This window comes from Barbus barbus, assembly GCF_936440315.1.
Source record: "Barbus barbus genome assembly, chromosome: 40".
Taxonomy (NCBI): domain Eukaryota; kingdom Metazoa; phylum Chordata; class Actinopteri; order Cypriniformes; family Cyprinidae; genus Barbus; species Barbus barbus.
In genome coordinates, this window is record NC_136718.1 from 15,541,042 (window position 1) to 15,566,399 (window position 25,358).

General features: G+C 36.4%; 1 protein-coding gene across 2 annotated transcripts in view; it reads right to left on the minus strand.

Annotated features, from left to right (window-relative positions):
* LOC306859560 (membrane-associated guanylate kinase, WW and PDZ domain-containing protein 3-like) overlaps positions 1–25,358 on the minus strand; it is a 135,795-nt gene that overhangs the window by 39,820 nt on the left and 70,617 nt on the right. For both annotated transcript variants that reach the window (XM_079400636.1, XM_079400635.1), the window contains exons 2-4: positions 18,806–18,922; positions 12,324–12,443; positions 2,878–3,084 (exon numbers count right to left, since the gene is read on the minus strand). In XM_079400636.1, the coding sequence (XP_079256762.1) occupies positions 2,878–3,084; positions 12,324–12,443; positions 18,806–18,922 (444 nt within the window). The remainder of the gene's footprint in view (positions 1–2,877; positions 3,085–12,323; positions 12,444–18,805; positions 18,923–25,358) is intronic.

A 25,358-nucleotide genomic window follows, 5' to 3' on the forward strand; every position in this document is an offset into this window, starting at 1 on the left:
GATTTTCAGTATTCTGGAGTGATATGAGGGCTGGCCTACGCATGGCCGCTCTCCGTTCCAATGAAATCACAGAATTAAATTCAAAATGTTTATATTTATACACAAACGCACATTACAGTTGAAAATTTTTGGAAAATACATCCTTTTTTGATTATTTAATTTTTATTTAATAGATTTTAATTTATTTAAATGTATTTATTACTTCTAATAGCAAAGTTGCCTTTTCAGGAGTCATTACTTCAGTCTTCAGTGTCACACGATCCATCAGAAATCATTCTAATATGCTGATTTGGTGCTTAAGAAACATTTCTTAATATATCATAGTTGAAAACAGTTGTGTTGCTTAACATTTTTGTGAAAGTCTTGAAACTTTTTTCATGATCCTCTGATGAATATAAAAAGAAAAGAACAAAATAGCATTTGTTTGAAATATATTTTTGTAACAAAATACCGTATAAGTCTTCACTGTCACTTTTAATCAATTCAATGCAACTCTGAACAGTATTTTATCACCTCAACCTAATCTAGTGTATCATGTCAGTTTAACTGGATAAAAGTGGATGCATGTGTCTCCTGGCAATCAAACCTATGACTTTAGTACTTTAAGTGTCATGCTCTACCAGTAGAGCTTAAAAAAATTAAATAAATCTATACAGCTACAGCGACATCAACCCAGCCCCAGATGGATGGTGGCAGGAATGTACCTTAGGATGGCAATGGGTTGGCTCAAATGTAGTCAATAATGTAAAACCAAAATGACTGTAAAAGACTAATAATAAGCCTGAGGTATCTTTTTAATGAGAAGGTAGAAGACAGAGTGCAGGGGCTGGTACACAACAGTCAGATATAGGTAGCGGCACAGCAGTTACTCTGTGGTGTGCAGAGACTTTTATGCCTCACAGCAAACAGCAGCCTCTTTAACATGCTCATTACTTGAAGTGATACCAGCCATAAACTCATTCATTCCGAGCTCAATATGGTCTATTTATGCCACTGGATAATCACTGAAAAAACTCTGACTGACTGTGCTTTTGGCCTACTTTAAAAGCTCAACTACTGCTCAAGTTTCTGAAACTGCTCTCCTGCAGCTCTTCAGTGGTTAGACTCAAAAACACAAATCATGGCTTTAGCAACAAAATCACATTCTGAGGTAAATAAAGGTAAAAATAATGATGTAAAAATGAACAAGAATATGTAAAAAAAAAAAAAAAAAAAAAAATGTTTTGTGAGTCTATCTGATTTATCAAAAAGAATTGATTCATAAATAGGAGTCATTACTTGCAAATCAGACATCCCCCTTCATGCTGTGGTTGAATAATGAATAAAATACAGTTGGCCTCAACATTAGGGGTTGGCTGATATGTTTATTTCAGGGCCAATACCCATTATTACAGATAAGTAATAAGTAATAGTGATAAGTAGACTGATAACCGATACATATATATCTGGTATAAAAAAGAAAATCAATGTCAAAATTAAGAATAACAAGGGCTCTGACAAAAACTCTTTAAATGCTTTTAAACTATTTTATCGGCAAATCGGTTTTGAAAATGGCTGATACTCATAACCATAAAAATGTTTAATATCGGCGCAGATAATCAGCCAGGCAAATAATCGGTTAACCCCTACTCAACATTCATTACATTGTACTGAACCTAAGGTACAGTAACAGTAATCTGTTCATAAATTTGAACCAAAGAATGACTTCCAGTTGCATGATGGAGTCTGATTTAAACTCAATAACCCCTCAGAGCGATTCATTTTGAGTCCGATTCAAATGTGTACAATCTTTGAGTTTGTGAATCTTACTGACTGATTCATTAATAAGAACCGTCAGTTTATAAGAGTCATTGTTTTGTAATTCAGACACCACCAAATCACAATATGAAATTGGACAAAAATTACTTATGGATCCACACAAAATCGCAATTAGATTTTAAATTGCTGTCAATTTTTTTGGACATCAGCTCTACGAAACCATTACATTATAGCTTCTTAAGGGCAAGCTTTACTGACCGACTGGTCCTGGCCCAATCAACAGAGGATAATTGACTTCCTGCGTGACAGGAAGCAGCATGTGTGGAAAGCAATGCACTAGTCGCACCATCCTTTAGCACCACGGGGCTCTACAGTACTACACCTTCTTTATACAACTGACTGCACATCCAAGGACCCCTCTTGTAAAGCTCTTCATATTGCTCTCACAGGGAACATGATCAAATCTGCCATAACAACTAAAGCTCTATTGACAGCATCTGTGCCCTCCTGTCAATTATCACAGAACGTAAAGTTGCTCAGCTTGCAAAAATGAAGTAAACACACATTTACAGTAATACACTTACAATGAAAGCCTAGCAGGCAGGCAGCCAATACAGTGAATCACACGGTTGGAGAAACTTTGAAACTAGCATGCCAAACTATAAGCTAGTCATAATTTTAAGTATTTAAATCACACTTAAAATATTCCTTTGGAAAAAGTAGTCAGCTACACATATAAAAATAAAATCTTAATACATAAATATACTAATAGATACTTATTGTATACTTATTGTATATATTGTATATTTTTAATATATAAATATTTAAAATAATAAATATATAAATATTCATATAAAAATAAACAAACTAGTATGATGCTTCAGAACAATAGATAGTAGCTTAGCTAAAGGTAATTAGCTAAACGGTAATTAGTGTCTTTGCAAATTTATATCCAATCTTTTAACTTTGCTGAGTTGCATTTGTACAATATTGATTTTTTAATTCTCTTCCATATAATGTATACTAGGCCAAATACGCAGAACATTATAATTCTGCACCAACATACACTACTTTCAGAACCTATATCAACTCACTCAATGCATGCACTCCCAGTCTCACCTGTGAGCCCATTAACCATGGGTGGCCTCTCATCCTCCTCCTCTTCCTCAGGAGCTGCACTGTCCTTTCTATCCATTTTGCTGACAGACGTGGTGCGTTTGCGCTGGACCTCCGCATCAAACTCCTCGTCAAACAGAACCTGGTCCACCAGGTCAGGCTGCACTGGGCTGGGCTCTGCAGGGGGCTTTGGAGTGCCATAGTAATTACCTATGAAAAAACAAAGATACTGTAAAAAGGAAAAACACAGTTTTTTACATTCTGCACAGATCTTTGGAGAAAATGGATTTGAATTAAACAACAATATATTACATTTGAGGAGATTTAAAAACTCAGAATTGCTCAGAGTTAAACTCAGAGTTATAAACTAACAATTGTGAATTTACATCACATTTTTTGACTTTTTTTTTTTAAATTGCGAGATATTAACCAGTCACATTTGATATATAATCTTGCAATTGTGAGAAATCAGTCAGAAAATCACAATTACCTTATTTATGTATTTTGCATATATTTTTTTATTCTAGGACAGAAACAGACAAACAGAATTGCGAGATGTAAACTCAGAATTGCTTGATGTAAACTTAGAATTAAGAGAAAAAAAGTCATAATTGTATGTTATCATCTCACAATTCTGGATCGCAATTATATCTCACGGGGAAAAAAAAAATCAGAATTATTTTTCCTTAGCAGAAACGGATTTCCATATTAAGTTGATATATACCTCTAGTAACTCTATTGTAATTAAAATAAATAAACTAAAAAAGACAACATGAATTTTAATGTTGTAAGGCTTTATTTTTTAATGTTTTAGCATTTTAATTAAAGCTAGATTAGTAAAGTTCAAAAACAAACTTTGAAGTTGGCTTGAAAGCCAGACAAGAAAGTTAGAAAAAGTTTTAAAAGCTTGAAGTTTGAAAGTATTTTTAAGTTTAAAATAGTTTTAAAGATTAAAGTTTGAATGTTTTGAAGGCAATAGAGTCTATTAGAAAAACAGATAGATAAGCAAACTTATTTCATATTTAGTCTGTAGGAGTTTTGAAGGGTGCTCCAATAGTGCTGCGTTTTCGAGGCTTGGCCAGTCAGAACAGAAACTGTAACGACATTGAACCCACAATATATCCTACTGCCTGACGCTTCAGTAAGGCTATAAGTCTTGTTTGTTGTTTGTCAACACTGCAGCTCGGCTCCCCGCAGCGCTCCTCTGGAGCAAGACGCAGCCCTCTCGCACTTTATTGTTATTTATTGGCAACAGTCCTCCACTAGAAACTAAGACTAGCTGTGTGGCGGCTTCTACTTCCAAGAGAGGCAGGAGGTCTATCTTATAAGCTTTACTGTGCTGTCTCATCTGAATAGACTTATTGGGGTGAGAATGGTATCAGTACAACATATGGGAAAGTGCACTTGCTGGCCTACTTTGTCGACAACTCAACAAAATATCGGCTGCAAAACTTGAGATTTGGGAAGACATGACAAGAGTTTGCTATCACAATCTACTCCATTTTACAAGCGCTGTAACATTATAGACACGTAGGACATGAAATTGAAGAAGAGAGCTATTGGTTTAAATTAAACGCGGATCGGATTTACTGCTTGTAAGATGGCAAATGAAAACAGTGACAGGCACTTTTTCTTTGAAATAATAAAATGATACCCCTTCATAACTTCACTGGCTGACTGCAACCTTAAGCGCATCACTCTAAAGACTTCATTAAGCTTATTTACACTCTCGTTTGACATGTTGCATCATTATTCTTCACTATGTGGAACACAAAAATAAATATGGGTTTAAAAAACTCCCCACACAGAGTTTGCTTTAATGTATTCCTAAAAGAAACTGTTCATTTGAATTAATTACATCTTTATTGTGTTAATAATTCACTTGCAGCTGTGAGTGTTATACCTAACAGTGAATTTGTCTATGCAGACCTATTAATTACAGCCTTAACTTTAAAGTGATGATAAGGGAATGAGAGACTTCACATTAAATGATGAATTTGATGAATAAATATTTACATACAGTGGGGATTTAAAGGTTCAAAAATTAGGGTGCTTTCATTTTGCACTTTTAAACAATTTTTGTTTCTTTTCAAATGATGTTAAAAAAGGTACATTGATCAATTATTAATTATTAAGTTTTTTTAAGAAATACTTGAGTATTTGAAATACATGCAAAAAGTTTAAAGGAATACTTTTATTCAGCAAGAACTCATTGAATCAATCAAAAGTGACAGCAAAGACACTTATTATGTTACAAAACATTTTCACATATTTTCACATAAATTATATTCTTTTGAATGTTCTATTCATCAAAGAATCCTGAAAAAAATGTGTGTTCTTGTTAAGTATTTATTTCAGCACACCTATTTTCAACATTGTTTAATAATAAGAAATGTTTTTGACCACCAAATCAGCATATCAGAATGATTTCTGAAGGATCATGACAATGAGGACTGAAGTAATGATGCTGAAAATTCAGCTTTGCCATCACAGGAATAAATTACATTTTAAAATATATTAAAAACAAGCTTTTTAAAATTGTAATAATATTTCACAGTTTTTCTGTAGTATTGATCAAATGTATGCAGCCTTGATATATAATAGTGATATAGTGTCTGTATATATATTCAAAACCCTAGAAGTTCCTGTTTATTTCAAGTCTAAATTAGACTCTGAATCACAGATCTTCAATATGGGCTCAGACTTTTGGACCCTACTGTATCTAATGGAAACATGTTATCGCTGTAGTCTGCAACACAGAAACTATCCTCCAATCACTTGCTGTGGACTTCATGTGGCTGTACAGGAGATGGACAGTGCTTTAACAGAAGTGTGCACTGTCAACAGCCGTTATCATCTTCATCAACAGGCACTACGCCATGCATGAAATAAACCTGCTTACTTCAAACAGTTCTGCTGAGTGTCCTCTCCAGATTTCATAAATGCATAGAAATCTATGTGACTGGAATAACTGAAGTGTCCACAATGGCAAAGGGTTTTAGAGAATGCAGTTATGCAGCGGTAAGTAGAAATAAAAGGATCTATTATGTAACATAACATGCACTGTGGACACTCAATACAAGCGGTATCCCAGGAGTCCATGGGATGAATATCAAGTTACACAGCCTGTACTGTATGCAGAGACTCCCTATGCAGTTTTAATGGTTGTGTACAGTGTCTATTGTGACTTACCATAAATGGCTAGCTGTGAATTTGACCTAAGATATAAATCCCCCCTTTGACACATCAACTATAGTTTATGGAAAATATTTAGGGTTGCAAACAAAGGTAAGAACAGTTTAAATTTTTTAAGAAACACGTAATGGTTGTTTTATTAATGGTTCTCACTCATAAGTTTCTGCCAATGTGAATGTACTAACATAAAATTCTCAACGGCCTACTCAACACAGCAACAACGCTATTGAATTTAGTGCTGTCCGATTACTAAATGAATAACTCTTATGAGCCAGTTATTTATAGTGAATCAAAACATACAGAGGAACCAGTGTGTTCCCATTACTGAACAAATGACTCTTATGAGCCAATTCTTTATGATAAATACAAAAACATATTCTGAAAACGGAACTGTGCACTAGCATGCAGTACTCCTCTTACAATTTTCTCCAAGATGTGGTAAAATATGATGATGCTCTATGCTTTTACTATTTCTAAATTCCTCCGTGTTTGCTTAAATTATTTTGAAACTTTGTATTGCTAGCACTTCTTGTGTTTGTGCCTCAAGATGAACAAGTTGCTTCGGAAGTATGTTACTACATTTTATTTGTCAGATCTCATTGTTTAATATACAGTTAAGGCTAATTTTCGGATTGCGTTCATGTCAAAAACTGATTTAAAAAAATATGCGTTGTGGTACTCTTGTGAATGCACGTCAAAGTCTGACAAGGAAGAGAAAGAATTGTTGAATAAAGTCGTTATTTTTGCTTTCTTTGCGCACAAAATGTATTCTCGTAGTTTCATAAAATTATGGTCACATGGACTATTTTAACGATGTCCTTACTACCTTTCTGGGCCTTGAACTTTGTAGTTGTGTTGCTAACTATGCAGGGTCAGAAAGCTCTTGGATTTCTTCAAAAATAACTTAGTGTTCTGAAAGTTTTACGGGTTTAACATGAGGGCGAGTAATTAATGACAGAATTTTCATTTTTGGGTGAACTATCCCTTTAAGGGCTGAATAACCTTGCTTTAACATTCTCGCCCTGCAATTCCCCCTTATTCAGTAAGGCACTGTAAGACGTGTTTTTCAGGAAATGTCTTGATTATACCTGCGCACGCAGCACAGCAGAAAAGTGTGATCAAATCATGGCCATAATCATGCCATGACACAGCCTCTAGGGTCCCCTGTCAAACAGCGGCCACAGCATGATGGATCGCTCATAAACAGCGCACTGCGTCATCCTTGATTAACGGCCATAAAAAAACACAGCAAGAAGGAGGGAGGGTTGTCCACCGGGGTCTGAGATGATATTTCTTAGCATTAATATGTGGGAGACTGCTAGGTGCTGTCAGAGGAATGGCGATGATTTGAAACCATCTTCCTTTCACCACTGCACACTGAATGGCATACAGGAGGAAAGAGAGACGGGCTGATAGCAGGTAGTTATTTAACATTTGAGTGTTTCATGTCAAATAAATAACACCATGCCTGCACCTGTGTCCCTGATGAACTGATGGAGGACGACAATTCACCCATGACGATCAACGAGTGCAACAAATACAGACTTGCTACTGAAATTTTCCCTGAATGATGTTTACTCTCTCACACACACTCACCCAGAGTTGACTCATCTATAACCTTTCTATAACCTTTACCCACTCGGGCAAAGTTGCAGTGCAATTTAAACATCACTGCACCAAAAATACAAATCAATTCCTGCAGTTTAGTCAGCATCTGCTAAGCTTTGCACAGAATCTTAAACAGTTTAGTATCTTTATTTTTTGTTTTGTACTATAACTGGTGAAAAAGTCCTCAAATATGAACTTGATGCTTTGGTTTGTGGTCAACGTTCAGTTCTACAATGTAATACGCTAAAGAAAAAGTTTGTCACTTGGGAAAAGCACTTCAAAGCCTTGAGTTTCTTCGTGTGGGACACGGAGCAGACTGCTGAAGTATGGACGGATGGAAAACCGCATCGCCCAAAGCCTTTTTGATCCTATTGCGGGATGTTGGGGATATTGTTATGGGCAGTGGGGATGCTGATGTTCAGTGCTCTTGATTCTGCATCTACACAAACAGAAAAGAGCTCTTGCTCTCGTTCAAAGATGAGAAGGGCTGTCAAGCAGTTCTGTGGACATCATTAATGATAAAACTTATCCTGAGGAGAGATCGAAATCAGTGGTGCTCAACCAGAGGGCCTTAGCAAACTTCCGAACACTTTACTATAAGATTCTAACACTAAAAATACTTCTAAAGCATTTTAAGTTCATTTCAACATTTACCAATACAGTATTGAAATCAAAAGTATCTGTTATGTAAAATCAAAAGTATCAACAATGAATAGCTTTTTTTATTTTGTAATCTTTTTTAAAATTATTATTTGATTTCTAGACCTGAAAAAAGCCACACTCTAAAAATATGCTGGGCTATTTATTTATTTTTAACCCAAATGCCGTTTTTTTTTTTTTAAACCAAACGCTGGGTTCAACTTGTTGGGTTATTTTATTGGGTTATTTTTTTCTACCTAACCACTGGGTTGAGCTTGTCTCCGGTGAAACTTCTCAACAATGCAGCTGCTGTGAGCACGGGCTTTTTAAGTCCACAGGAAAGAGTGGTTCTCAGCACCGCCGATTTGGTCTACCTTTTTGGGGAAATAAAGGTTTGTATATATTTTATTTATAAAGTCTTTAATGTGGTGTAAATTAAATTATTTTACGCAATGCAACATAAGAACGAGATGTCAGTCAGCTGCGTTAACAGCGGTCGTTTTGCGCTGGAAACGCCTTTGTCTTGCATAACATAAATGGATTTTATTCATTATAATACTGAGTGTAATTTAGTTTGATGTTAAAATATGTTCTCTAATCTGAGTACTGTTTGTTTTTGGGCAGGTTTAGGAGTCAGTCATGCTATCTCTCAGCTACAAGATACAGAAACGCAAAGCCACGGTCTAAAGTTCGCAGTTCCCCCACGAGTAGCAGCCCTTCACCGGCTCAGATTTCGGCGACACATTTCGGTAAAAAGCGATTACAGGGAACGGTTGAATACACTTAGATTAAAATGCTACTTCTATATGCCTTTTTTATTTCTAAAATGCTTGTTAAACGAGTTTAAATGTAATATTGTAAACTATGCTGTATTCACCCAAATAAATTTAATTTGTCTTCATTTTGTCCATGGGTGTTCTTGCTTAATAATAAATGTTCATCTTTTGTTTATTGCTGTTGCCTCTAGTAATTCTGTGTGTGATTTTTCATTTCCAGCCCATTTTAAGCCAGCAATATAACAATTTTTAAACAATATATTAAACAACCCAGCATGGTGGGTAAAAACGTTTAACCCAACCAGCTGGGTCAAAATAACACAGCATGTGTTCTGTCCAATATTTACCCAGCGCTGAATGCCAAATAACCCAAGTTAGGTTGTTTTTAACCCAGCAGTTTTTAGAGTGCATGTAAATCATTAAAATCTTATAACTCCATGAGCATTTTTATAATGCATATGCAATTTTCTAGTAATGCCAAGCTCTAAAAAATTCTCGCCAAAATCCTTATCCAATAAATCGTGAACAACTGGAAATTCCTAGAGCCTTGGAGTCAAAAAGGTTGAGAACCACTGATCTAAATGATCTCTCCAGGAACATGGCAGAGAGAAAGGGTGATTACCGTAACTGTCGTCATCGCTCACTTCTCATGGAATTGTGGGTGGACGTGTTCTGGTTTATAAACATTGTCTACCTGTGTCACTCTGAGGTGGCCGTCCTTCAATATTCCACACTGAAGCAATCATTAGAAAAGCAAGGACACAAGTAGGAGATTTTCCTCGAGGGATTCAAATGCAAGTTCTCATTATTTTTAATCACTGTTGTAAGACTACGACCCAGTGAAGCATTCAAAGAGGACACTTAGAGTTTACGCTATAAAACTCAAGCATAACCAGTTACCATTGATTACATCACGCTCCGGGCATTTCGAAAAACTGGTCAATTATTTCCTTGGCCTGAAAACAGCAAAACTCAACTCTGGAGAACACATAAAATCGCTCTCTATTGCATACAGACAGCATCATCTTTAGCTTAGAGTTTCTTCTTTAGCATGACCTTGAATTTATATATTTAGGTGTACAAGACTTGTGAATGGTGAAAGCCACTGGAAAGGACATAAAGCCTGAAAATGGACTTCCTGTTTCACACACTACCAGGACAAACCAGTACAAAACCAGGACAGAATCTATTCCTCTGCTTTTAAGGAGATGGAGTTGAACACACTGCAGTCTGTTCAACAATAACAGAACAGGAATGTGCCCACAAAAACCTGTTTTCACAGAAGAACAGAGACCATTCACAAACAAGATCACATATTAGTTTAAGGAATGTTTATGGTCAAAGTCAAGTTACTCAGTGAGGGGTGTTTCTTATATTATATTATATATTATAATAAAAAAAGGAGTCAGCAAGATTTTTAAACGTTTTTAAAAGAAGTCTCTTATCTTCACCAAGGCTGCATGTATTTGATCAAAATACAGTAAAAACAGTAATACTGTGAAATATTATTGTAAATTAAAATAACTTCTCTTTATTAACATATTTTTAAAATTATTTTATTCCTGTGATGGCATAGCTGAATTTTCAGCAGCCTTCAGAAATCATTCTAACGCTGATTTGGTGCTCAAGAAACATTTATCATCAATGTTAAAAACAGCTGAGCTGTTTAATATTTGAGGAAACTGCAATCAATTTTTTTTACAGGATGAATAAAAACTTTTTCAGGATGAAAATAAACTTTTGACCAATTTCATTTGTCCTTGCTGAATAAAAGCATTAATTTCATTTAAAACAAATCTTATTGACCACTAACAGTAGTGACTGAGTAAATGTGAGTAGTTTTAAACAGTAGTGTATATTTATTTAAATATATAATTCAATTATATAACAGATCAAACAAGTCAATAAGTTGCTCTACAGGTACATGGGAAGCATATTTTGAACAAAACAGCAAACAAGTCCACTATTATAAATATATTTATAGGCTCAATAAATCATGCTGCTTTCAGCCATCAAATCCTTGTGCAGCATGTACTGACATTTTTGCCAGATGTCATGGGAAGACAAGAAATCACTAACCAGAATTGGTGAGTGTGAAATTATCTTTCAAGCTAAAATCCTAAGAGTCAAGATATTTCATTGAGATGGAAAGGCCCCAGTAAATGTCACCCACTGTGACATGCGCATCGGACAGATTTACTTCTACACCCTGGAAACTACCACGAGACCTTCCCATTAAAAAAAGGGCACTTAGTGACTCATCGAGGGATCATTAACCAAACCCACCTCCTTCCCACACGGCCAAAGGCTAGGACTTCGCCAAGCATTTACTGGGTTTATCAGTGAGGAACTCACCGGCTTTGAGGCTGTGACATTAATAACTCCTTTAGGCATGTTACAGAGACGGTATGAATCACACAAGGTGAACGCCCTCTGCTCTGAACTATTTCAAGTCAGCAGAGGAGGTATATGCCAAGAGTATGCAGTACAAACATCTAGCACACTTGACTTGTCTCCCTTAATTAACATAAAAAACACGGTGAGTCAGCAACCGATGCTGCAACTACACAGTAATGTAGCCCACATTATTTTTTTTGCTACGGCAATCTAAAGACTTTGAAAGCAATACTTTAAGAGCGAAGGAAACCGATGTTCAACATCAGCTGAGATGACCTAGTTACAGAGCTTGTATTGAAATTCCACTTTCTTCCTTTTCATCTGCAATTAATTCAGCTCGAAAGCTATACAGGCTCCATCCAAACCCCAGACATTTTTCCAAATATCTTCTTTTGTGCTACACAGAAGAAAGTCATATTGGTTTAGAAGGATATGAAGCTGAATAAATGATGAGTATTTATTGAATATTCATTTTTGGGTGAAATATCACTTTAAAATTCGCTTTAAGGGACATTTCTGAGCTGTTGGTCGCTAGTAGGCTTGTCAGTTCAACCTTATTTCCATTAAGTTGAGGTTTGCAGCTCTTTTGCATACTGAATTGGTCTTGTACATCTTTTCACTGTCGTGTCTGGTTATAGGTTTATTCTTATGCACAGTAGATAGAAAACAAGATGCAGAATGCATTACCCTTTCTCACATCTATGAATCTTGCAAACACTAGTAGTTCCTTCTGCAAATATATCAAATTTAGATTGTGTTCTCAACAAGTTGCTGTATAACATGCCCACAAGAAATGATCCTTGACCCTCAGAGCTCCTACACACGGTTTCATACCATCATATGTGCCACTCTCCAGTAGCAGGCCGCTCTCCTCCAGCACACGAAACTCCCCCACGCTGATGAAATTATAGTCCACTCCTGGAACCTCCCCTTCGCGAGGCTGCCTTGTGGTACCTGCCAAAAGCACATAGAAGGATAAGCAACAAATTATTAGAGGAAGAATGCTCTTTTTGTGTAACTTCAACTATGTACATATGTTTTTTTATTTTTGTTACAGGACAATGACATTTTCTTGGGAAAATGTTATAATTTTAAATGCCTTTTAGGTATAGAGTTTTATCAATTACCCTTGTATCTCCCCCATACTTGCAATGAAAACATTAAAGTTATGATGAAATGGAAATGGGGAAGTCGGGGAAGTCGTGGCCTAATGGTTAGAGAGTTGGACTCGTGATCCAAAGGTTGCGGGTTCGAGTCTCCGGCCGGCAGGAATTGTAGGTGGGGGGAGTGAATGTCCAGCGCTCTCTCCACCCTCAATACCACGACTGAGGTGCCCTTGAGCAAGGCACCGAACCCCCAACTGCTCCCCGGGCGCTGCAGCATAAAATGGCTGCCCACTGCTCCGGGTGTATGTTCACGGTGTGTGTGTGTTCACTGCTGTGTGTGTGCACGCGTGATGGGTTAAATGCAGAGCACGAATTCCGAGTATGGGTCACCATACTTGGCTGAATGTCACTTCACTTCAAATAGAGAGAGATCCATTTTTTTACATATTGTGACGTATATCCAAATGCAACAGATTATCAAAAATGACAAAAATTGTAAAGTGGAACTTGGTGTTATGCATTGGTCGTTAAATGAAATTTGAGAAAGTGAGGATTAAAAAAAACAAATTTAAACATGGACTGATGAATTGTTCACTATGTGTGGCCCTGGACCACAAAATCAGTCATAAGGGTCAATTTTGAAATAAGCTTTCCATTGATGTATAGTTTGTTAGGATAGGACAGTATTTGACTGACATACAACTATTTGAAAATCTGGAATCTGAGGGTGCAAAAAATCTAAATATTGAGAAAATCACCTTTAAAGTTGTCCAAATGAAGTTCTTAGCAATGCATATTACTAATCAAAAATTAAGTTTTGATATAATTTAATTTACGGTAGGAAATTTACCAAATATCTTCATGGAACATGATCTTTACTTAATATCCTAATGATATTTGACAAAAGAAAAATCGCTAATTTTGACTCATGCAGTATATTTTTGGCTGTTTCTACAAATATACCCGTGCGACTTATGACTGTTTTTTGTGGTCCAGGGTCACATATATATGACACAATTTAAACACTAATTCCAAAACCCAAAACAAGTACATTTAAAATGTCATCTGAGTTTCACCTCACCTGAAATACACAATGATTTGTAAGATAAATCTTTCCTGTGTATTTAACCTCACTCGTCAAACAACAGCTGACAAAGATTTTAAGATTTTAGACTAAAATTTAAAACTCAACTGCATGAAATCATTAAGCTACATATAAAGAACATGAAATATAAAAATGAGCATTGATCTCTGATCAGTTTGAGTGTTGACCTCATTTTCTCTGCTGTAAGAGGAGCTGCAAACAGAAACTCTCTGCAAACATTCTGTCACTGAACAAAAGACAACATGGCTAACTTTTTTGAGCCTTTATTGTTGTCGTCTATACAAGAGAGAACACAATGAATCATCTGCATCCATATTCTGCTGTAGTGTCTCTTTTTCGATCGTAGCAACAGTTCACACTTTGCTTGCTTCGTCACTAAAGTTTGTCAAACTTGACAGTCACACAGCAGCTACTGTGGGGTGAGAGCCCAGATGCCAGTTTCTGTGCTGAGGAAGATAAACAAACAATTAGCTCTGCAGTTTGCACAAGCTATACACGAAACACCGCCAGATGCTTAAGCACCTTACCATCCACCCCAGCATGATGCCGCACAATCCTGCACTCCTCAGAACGTCACAAAGAAAAGACTGACCCTACTTGGCCCTCTCCTAAAACAATTATTGCTCTTCAAAGACTGCTTTGAAGCACCAAATCTTTCTAAAAATGGAAGTTGGTGTTAGCGTTTCACATATGAATTCTGTATTTTTGTATCATACAGAAGACTGAAGTGTGAGGTGTTTATTTTGTGGCATCAAAGAGGGAATTAATTATATTCAAAACTCATCATGTACTCATGGTTAGCTTTGAGATCCCTTAACAAGTTCTGGAAAACTTTAAAGTCTTAAATCCCCACAACTGTAAAAAAAACAAAAAAACAATCCTTTAAGATTGACCACCTAGGGCACTTTTTTTATTTCTGCATTAATTTTTTTTTTATATCTGCGGATGAGGCAGAGAGGGGTTACCGTTGTGCTATAACGGATATTAATGCCAGCAGGAGGAGGGAGGGAGATGGAGGCTTCAGTCGAGCTTCAAAGATTATGTGGCAATTTGGACTCCAGGCATTCTTCTTTCCACCTTTTTTTGCGAAGGACATGGCTTTAATGACTTTTCTGTCCCCGTGTCCAGAGAGACATGTGCAACAGTTCCATTCCAGAGGTTTTCAGATGAGCAAAGGGTTTGACGGACAGTCAGTGCTTCATGAAGGGAACCGATTTTAGACTACATTTCATAGTGACCACATTAAGTTCTAAAAATAAAGTTGGTCTTCTGAAGCCTAAATCACTATTAAGTTTTTTCTGTGAACTGTAATCAATAAAGTATCAACTCACTGAAATCAGTGAGTCAGTGAGAGAACTGGATCAGTGAACAAATCTTTCTTATGAGCTGATTCTTTTTAATGAAGCAGTTCCATTCATAAACCTGAATGAATGAATCATTCAGACTGACTCGGTCCAATATTTCTATTTTAATTTATTCAACAATTCGGATTCTTCAAAACACACAAAGTGAAAGGGGGTTGAAACTGCATAAATGTGAGTAAATAATGTCAGAATGTTCATATTTAGGTGAAATAATCTTTCAACAGAAAATGTCTAGGCATAGGAATTGTGTGTAATGTGCCGCCACCTTAAGAGAAATAATTCATTCGAAAATGAAAATTCTATCATTATTACGTTGTTACACACCTATAAGTTCTTCTGCACTTTTTATTATATATTTCTTTTTTAACAATAAATAGTTCTTTTAAGAACTTTTTCATGAAAAAACCCTCCCTTTTTTTAAGGATATGTATTTTGAAGAATGCTGGAAACCAAACAACATTGGCATCCATTGACTTTCATTGTATGAACCATAAAATAAAAAGCACAAAGATATTTTTCATATCTTCTGTGTTTCACAGAAGAAATAAAGCCATACAGGTTTGGAACAACATATGGTGAGTAAATGATTTTTCAAATAATTTTCATTTCTGGCTGAACTCTCTCTTTAAAGTTGAGCAATTGAGCAATGTATTATTAAACATTGACTTCTATTAAATGGCAATGCTTCTCCTCGCTGTCCTTCACCTCTACTGTGATTAATAACTTACAATTAAATCATTATTTGATTATTTTACTTGACTGAAGCCTGGAAGATGAACTATGACAGTTCATTCTGACATTACTGCTACTACCGGCGCTATAAAATATAATTAGACCTGTCCATCATCTGGCTCTCAGCCCGATGCTTATGATTATACTGGATGGAAAAGTGTGAATGGAGGACTGTGTGTTGAGTCATGGGCCTGAACAGACCGTAACAATGGCAGTGGATGACATTAGAGATTCCAGGTGGCCCACACACTGAGCCAGTGTCTCATGCAATGTTGAGCCACAGCAAACGAAACATCTGCTCAGGCCTGGTGTCCATTAAAATCCCAAATTACAAAGAGCCACATGCCAGGTGCAAGACTCACTAAATGAAAACAGCACAAACTACATCACATCTCTAAATTAACAGATAGAGACTAAATTTTTACATTTAGAAAAAAAAAAAAAACCTGTAAACCTTGCTGGTGCATAGCTTGCTGACACAACACTGTTTGGCTGTTGAAATGCGGTTGCTACGTGATTAAAGTCATAAAATCCTATTCCCAAGCGTGTGATATTCTGGTCCTTATGGCTCTGGAATTTCTTTGTTGTGTGATGCACATGAGAAAATATTCTGAAGAACATTTTAACAGTTTTTTTGTCCATGAAATGTCCAATGAAGGTCAAAGGGGTCCAAAAAAACAAAACAACAACACATTAGATTACCTTAAATTTCAATACAGGAAAAAAAACAAAAAAACAACAAGAAATATTTTCAGTTCTGTTTCCCAAAAGAAAAAAGTCAAAGAGTTTTGGAATTACAAAAACGGTGAGTATATAATTACAGAACTTTCATTTTCGGGTGAAATATTCCTTACATAGTTAGTATTAAATGTTTTTTGAAATCTCTAACCCTAAGTATGAGCCATATTAATGCTGATAAGTGCCTTAACAAACAGCACTAATTAAAAGATTACACCACAGCCCGAGAGAAAAAAAGGAGTAATTAAGGATGTGTGAGTAATTAAAGCATATGTTTCACTAATTCACTGGTTTGTGGCCAGACCACAGACTGTATTCTGCACAACAAAAGAGCAAAACTCATTCCGTGATTACATACTGGTTTATTGGCATTGATGTTGTTAAGATAAAAGATGGTTGTCTGTTCCAGACAGTCTGTAACTGAAAACTGTTGCCAAGAAATTACTGAGCCAACACTGGCAAGTAATTCTACATTACCCAACAGGTTTAATCGATCATGATTATGTAACATTAGCTCAAATAGTACAGATGTTGGAAGTATAGAATCTGAAATTGGCACAAAAGAAAGCTCTTCAGTAAATTCTATTTGGATGTCAGTGTTTTTAATATTCATCAGCTGGGAAAAAAACATTCTGAAAGTGATTCCAATGACATTGTTTCTCTGTGTTGTTATCATTATAGTTGTGGTATGGAATTCTCTATTCTCATAGAAGTAGAATGAATATTAAAACTCTACAGTTAGAATTATAGTCATCGTCATTGCTGTGAACAGCCTTAAGAATGAAGGAACGCTGTGACTCATGACTCTCAGCTGGGTGAAGAGTCTGTTCTACCAGGTGAGGGCAGAATGGAGAGGAAGAGCATGTGAATAACCCTAGAGAACAGATGCTGAGTCTACTCTCTCTTTCAGCATTCCCTTTAGATGAAATTACTGCGTTCCAACTAGCACTCTTCTGGGTTCTCAAGAGCTGTTTTTGATTAGAGCCTCATTTAAATTCAGCTGAAAATGACCAAAAAGTTCTGTGGGGTTGAAACACCATTTCCAGCTTTGTTTAGTGGATGAGGACAAATATATTTTTTACACAGATCACGGTTCGGATTCCAGTTATCAGATCACATCTGCCCTAATAAAACCAATTTCACCTTTTAAAGGGGTCGTGAACTGAGAAATCAAAATTCCCTTTATCTTTTGATATATAAGATGTCGTTGTGCTATGAAAACATCCTGTAAGTTTCAGAACTCAAAGCTTTCTCGTATTTAAAAAAACAGCTTATATTGAAGGCAGTCTGTCGAAATGTGCCACTTTATGACATAATAGTATGTCTAAACACCGCCTCTGCAGAAGATAATCACACCTGCTTCTACATCACTACCTGTTTAGCCCCGCCCACCGATTCGTGCATGTAGTGTAAATAACAAGAGAGGCAAACGCAGGTCTATGCAGAAACCAAACGATAAACTTTATTTTTAATGAAGCTTCAGTAAGAACTTGGTCCTTTGTTCACTTCAATTTACCGTGGATTCATTTACAAACAAGGCACAATTCGACGCAGGACTTTTAGAAAGATTGAAACTAAAAGACGATGCTGTGACGACTGAGTAACTGAAGAATGTAACCGTAGAATGAGTATCTGTTTTCATTACGTGATCACTATTACTTTGTCTGTTATTACATATCATTTGATATGTACTGAGTATTTATGTTTTTAACCTAAATAAGCATCTATGAAGGATGTAGGCTGTCAAACATACACAACTATTAGCCAATCATAGCAGTGGGCGTTTACTTCCGAGTCTACAATCTGCCAAGACTATTCAAATGGAACATTTAAATGAGGGGGGTCAAAACAGGACAGAAAGTAGTCTATTACTTCTAAATTATGATGTTTTTTTGATGTACGAAGTGGACCTCAGAGAACAGTACAAAATAAAAAAACGAATTATCTACCATGGCATGCATTGGCTATTTAGTGAGCAAAAATGAAGCAACACTCATAATGTGTGTCTTTGAAAAAACTTTTCTTGTGAAAACTTTTCTTGTATTAGAGTCAGCTACAGTGCTGACTCTAATACAACCAGTCTAAAGCCTTCACAGCACCCATCATACCAACCGTTGAAATTATGGACTGAAGACGTGTTACTGACTCCATAATTATTGTCTGAGCATCTGGAGTCATGGCAGAATCATCTGAGTGTGACCTGCACCAACACATTTAATGAGTTCTAAGGATCTGAGCGAGGTCAGACGTGTGAATGTGTGTGGTACTCACAGGGAATGGTGCGCAGGTACAGGTTATCTCTGATCACCTGCTGGAGCTTGTGGTCCAAAGAGCCTTTCTGGAACTGCAGGCTGAGGTAATGACGCAGATCTGTGTTTAACACCTTACCTGCAGAGACACATTGAATTTGGGTAAACTTTGGGTGGTTTGAGTACAAAATCAGCATCTGCGAACTATTTTGCATCCAAAATATTTATGCAAGTTTGTCTTGTGTCACCCATTGATTTTATTCTTCAGAAATTGATCAGATCAAGCTAAACTGCTCTCTATATGTTGAAAAATAGCTTTTTGATAATCTTTGATAATAATGCATTTTTTGTGTTATATTTTTTATATTTGAGTACCAAATCAGCATATTATAATGATTTCTGAATGATCATATAACACTGAAGACTGGAGTAATGGCTACGGAAAATTTAAAACTCAACCAATTATTTTTAAATTCTAATTTTATTTCATAATATTAGTTTTTATTGTATTTTTAATCAAATAAATGCCGCCGTAGTGAGAAGAAGAGACATCTTAAAACCATTCAAATTTTAATTATTATAAACATTTGGTCAGAAACGCAAACATTCTTGTATTGATGATTATTCATTTTCCCAACAACAACAACAAAAAAACGGCTCTTGATGAGAAGAGCATTATTTGCTTAAAAGTTTTGCAAACTGCTATTAAAGTAACTTGTATAATGATATATGTGTAAAATGATGTAAGATTTAAATTTTTATACAGAAATGTGATAATCTGTGACTGAGTTCTGCTCTTAGCAACAGCTGTGCGGGTGACAAACAAAAAGCAAACAATCAAAAGTGAAAAGCTGTCAGTTGCAAATGAGGTGAATATAACTAAATCATTCTAAAATCTGGAAACTGTCCCAGTCTTCCTTCTGATTAAATGACAACCTTGCGATGTGCAGCAGGAGGTCCAGCTGTTTCTAGCGCTACAAAAAAATATTTACTGGCTTCCCTTCACAAGCATCCAGATGTGTGAATGCAAGATGAGCGCTAACTAAACAATGCAGGTTCTATTGCTGTGCTCTTGCAGCAAAAGTGCCAGGAGTTCAGGCGGAGTTCAAGGAAGTGTGGAGGCGGTGCAAGTCATCCTGGAGGAAGGAGGGGAGGAGAAGACCCTATGAATTAGAGAATGAGAGAGTCGGAGCCAAGTTTCCCCTGGCAAATTAAATATGGGAGGGAGGGGAAGAAAGTGAGCAGCTCCAGTCTCCAGCTGTTGGTATTAGCTGATAATCTCTGGGTAGAGAGGATATGCTTTGAAACTGTGCCAGTCACATGACTGCTGCATCAATAAGCATTGTTTCGGACCTCGCAGCTGCTGAACCTGCCTGGCTGTGATCATGGATCCCGACACACTCTGGCATATAATTACAGGTAAAAGAGCCCCTCACTCACGCTACTTCAAAAATGGGTCAAGCTACACCTTTGCAATGTCCTGACATCTGGAATCAGCATGTGCTGTTAATGTGGAGTCTAAAAGTTTGCAGGGCTCAACGCAGGCAAATTTGTTCCTCTGTAGTTCAACATTTTTACTGGACCCACTACAAATGAGTTATTTATTTTATTTTTTAGTATTTTTGTTGTTTAACATTGTTTTTTCTTTGCAAAAATATGCAGCAAGCTGAAGATGAATTGCTGTAATTATATATTATATTTCACAGGCAACCAAACATTTATGTTTGCAAGACATAAATATAAAAGATGTACAAGATCAGTGAATGTAGCAGTTTTTAGAAATGCATTTGAAAAAAAATTGTTTATTAAAATAATTTTCTTTAAAAAAATTAAATGCGAGAAGTTGAAGATATTATTATATTATATTACATTACATTATATTATAGAAAACCAAATGTTGCAAGGGAAAATAGATAAATGAATGAAATTAGATTAATTTGGCAGTGCAGCCGTTTTCAGCAATGCATTTTTATATTTGCTAAAAAAAAATAGTTTATAGTATATCGTAAAAAGTATATCTTTTTTTCTTCATTAAAATGATTTTTTTCCTACAAAAATAAAACATTTTATTATGATATAATATGATATAATACAATATAATATAAGTAGTTTATTTTTGAAAATCATATTAAAAAATCATGTACAAGATCAATGAAAATGCAGCAGTGGACTTGAAACTCTCTCAGACTGGCCCCGGGTCATTGTTAAGTAAACAAAGTGTTCAGATCTTGAAAAGGAACAAACATTTAGAATTTTTCTTCTAACTACTTTATGCTTTGTTGTCATTAAAGCAAAAAGAGGGACAAACCAAATACTAATTCAGTAGGAATGAACGTGAACTTCACTGTAAATTCAATGTTTCAGTCCAACTGAAAAGACGAATACTTCATGTGGCCTTGAGAGAAACGCCATTTGTGCCTCAAGACAGAATAAATACAAACATGTTGTGCTATCTCTGGCTAATTTTGAATGCAAGGTAATCAAAACAAGTCTCTCCCCAAGCAATTCTCTCTCACGGGGAATGAAATGGATGGCCCACTGTGATTGCAGATTAGCCTCATTTCATTGGTCGACTTCGACGCATACTAATTTGCTCCAATCTAAATGTGCTCAAGAGGCCCATCATTTTCATTTAGATTTCTGGAATTAATTCCACCTCTATGGCTGTTTAGCAAGACATTACAGTGTGTGTGATTTTTCATTCTGCAGCGCTCATTTCCAATAGTGTAAAACATGATTTATTGCAGCCGTTCATTAAGGAGTGTCTTGGTCCAGCCCGAGTGCGTACTGAGCTGCAGTGTGAAGTGCTGAACTATGCTGAATGAGGCCAGTTGGGACCGCTAGGGAGGCTCTGTGAATCATACTGTGAGACCTCAAAGGAGAGGCAGGACGAGTGGAGAGAAGCCCCCCAGACTCCTCTTACACTGACATCACCGGCTCCAGCCACCCACACCTGGAAATAATCAGCAGCTCGAGAGCATGAAACGCACTGGGAATGTGGTCAGTATCACACAGGAGGTTATAAATCACACAAGGAGGCGAAGCAAATGAATCATATTTTGAATCGTAGTAATAAACTGTATTTTAGAATGCTTGATCAAAATGTTGATTCTGACCAAGTGGTTTTCAATCTTTTTTGGACTCCAAGGCCCCACTTTGTCCAGGCCCTCCTAAGCTAACTCTATTGCAATAAAAACAAACCACAAAATATGATTTCAGTTTGTTCATTTTCATTTGAGTGTGTTTTATATCATTTTAATTAGGATTGTGTTAATAGAACTACATTTAAAACAAAATTTAGGATGTATTGGGGCCCAACAGCAATTTTGCTAAGGCTCTTTAGAGAACCACTGTTCTAACCCTAATAAAAACACACTAACTTATACTTACTTTACTACTACTTGTAACATAATTTATGATTAGATTGTTGCAACATACTTTTAATATTCTTTTGAGACATTTACTCATATTTTTGTCATTTAAATAAAAACTATATAAAAAAAAGAAACTCAGACGTGAGGAATATATCTACAGAACACTACAAATGTCTACCTTAAAATGAACCAATTAATTTGAAAAACAAAAACAATAACTTTTGCTGTATAGTCATTACATATGTTTTGCAGAAAGCTTTATGCGTGGTATCGAATTTGTATGATGATTAAGGCGGCAAATTCATAGGAATTTGTATGAAAGACCACACATAAGCCCACCCCTAAACTTACTCCTCACAGAAATCATACAAGTGCGGTCGTACGAATTCATACAATTTAGCCACTTTGTAAAATATGTACGAATTAGTCGCGAGATAGCGTTGGCACTTGAGCGTAGAACAGGATATATATTAAAGGCTCATTATGGTTTAGGTCCCCACCCCAATTAATATAAACATTTGATTAGTTGACTAACGGCACATTTACTTTTTTGAAAACCTTGTCCGTTAAAGATGTGTCAGAAAAACTGATGGCAGAAATACACCTTCACATAATTCAGATCAGCTACGTTTACATGGCTTCCATATTCTCCCATATATGAAAATCTTCATAATTTAAGATGATACAAATATAGATGTTCTGAAAAATGTTGTTAACTTGAGGGTGAGTAAATGACAACAGAATTCTAATTTTTGGGTGAAAATGAGAGGGTTCGGGTTAGGGTATTTCTTGAAATGTTTAACATATAGAAACTGAGATCAGTGACAGTCATTTTAAATATGGCATTCAAAATGCACTTCTTGTACAAAAAGTATAATTTGCATTCACTCATAAATAAAAACCATGTCAAACAAGGGCTTTTTATGTGGGGAAGGCTTTCAAAACTAGTGATGGTTTTCACATTAAGTTGTACAACAAGGTCCAAGAGCTGCACTGTGTAATTCTTTGGACATTGTAAAAACGGGAGGAATTTAGGTCAGGCCACAATAGCTTTGCTTCATCCTTTATCAAGTATTGTACAGTAGCACGCAGGAATGTGCTCCATGTTCCCTAGAAAAATTCTGCGTGCTTGCAGTTCATACAAACCTGGCTATACGACGCTGTGCCAAAAGCCTTTACCCCAGATACGGCTGAAGATCTTTCATGAAAGAGTTACAAAATGTCTGTAGCTCTCATTGTTGTGTGTCCTCATACATGCAGAGGAGCAGGAGACATCAGGACATTAGCCAATCATATACATGGACGTGTCCATTGTTATTTTGATTACATTCTCACACACTAACACTCACTGAAACCCCCCACACAGTCATTCTATATCAGCCTAGGTCTTTGTTTACAGAACAAGGCGCTCTTTGTGGCTACGCTGTCAGGTAGCGTTAGCGAGCTGTGTCATATCTCTGGGGTGCCTCCCACTAGACCGCACCAAGTTCCAGTCACTGTACTGCCAGGCTGCCCATGGGAGAGACACAGGATACAAAAGCTCCTTTTGTGCCTCATCATCCAGGCATTAGAGCCATTTTTATCAAGGTGGAGGGGGGGTCAGGCATGGACACAGAAAGAATCCATGACGCAATACCATAGTGCTGCTATTCTTTACAAAAGCTAACTCTTTTTATGTGATTTACAATAGTTATGCTCTTATCCTCTTGACCAAATGACAGTAGTGATCGGAAAAGGTGATTTTTTTCCTCAGACATGCTACAGTAAAATGTCAGGGAGTGGGAGTGTGGAATGGAAGTATACAGACTTTACTTGGACTAGATGCCATATTCAATCTGACCAGGGGCGTAGGAGTGATCTGAAAAGTGAGAGGAGTACATTAAAAACCTTATTAACTTGGCTCATGAATATTAATGAAGTCATGTTTGCCCAGTAGATGATTAGCACTTGCACAGTCTTTCAGTCCACCGCCAAAGTCATTGTACGAGTGGCCGCTAATACTTTTTTTGTTTGCACAGCAGCCGAATGTTAAAAAAATTTTATTACACAAACAACTGCATTGGAAAAGTGGAGGACACATTAACATATTTCCAGCTGACTGTCCTGTACCTTCTGGATTTACAAGCCAAACAACACTACAATACATGCAGAGACGATTACATCAAACAAAGCCTGAGCTGAAACGACTCACCAACATTTGCACAAACACTGCGTGATCCCATGAGTCTATTCTTTATGCATGTCGAAGGAAAAGCCAACTGAATGCACCTCACCACCTTTCCAATCCAACACCTTCTAGTATATCTTCAGGCATGACTACTCTATTTACCAACATCAAACAAAAGAAACACAAATAGACTCTCACATGACTATGAGTTCACAGAAGGAGTCTACATAGTCAGCCACTCACCTGTGTGTTGTACAAACACTGTACATACAGGACACTGCTTACACAACACCGTCACCTCAGCCCTGAAAACAATCCCACATGCTGAGACCCCTTCTTTATTCAATTAGGAGAGCAATATAAATGCCACAGATAAACCATCACCAGGAACTAACAAGGCCATGTTATGACAGTGGTCTGGTGGAGATTCACGGGAAGCCCACTGAAGAGCTAATTAGCCGGCAGAAAGAGGCGCTTGGCAACTCGGGTCCTGCTTGCTCTCTGCTTGTTAGATCTGCGGGGTTTTGTTGGCTCACAGGGCCCAAAGCGAACACACAATTCACTCAAAAGTTTGCTGGGGAATTTTATATTTTGTCTGCATTTGTAACCAAGAGAAAAGAAACGTTTTTTTCTTTCTGCATATAGCGGCCTCCCAAAATAAAAGCCAAACATAAAATTCATAAATTTCATGTATTCAAACTATTCAAGAAAAAAAAACTTCTCAAAACTAAACAAATATTACACATAAATAAATATATAAAGTATGCAATTATATATATATAAATTCATAGATGATAGATAGATAGATAGATAGATAGATAGATAGATAGATAGATAGATAGATAGATAGATAGATAGATAGATAGATAGATAGATAGATAGATAGATAGATAGATAGATAGATAGATAGATAGATAGATAGATAGATAGATGGATAGATAGATGCACATCTTAATTCTTTGTGAAAAGTACATTTTCTCTTAAATCAATTCTATTTTGTTGCATTTTTGTTGCCATTTTATCTAACAGATACA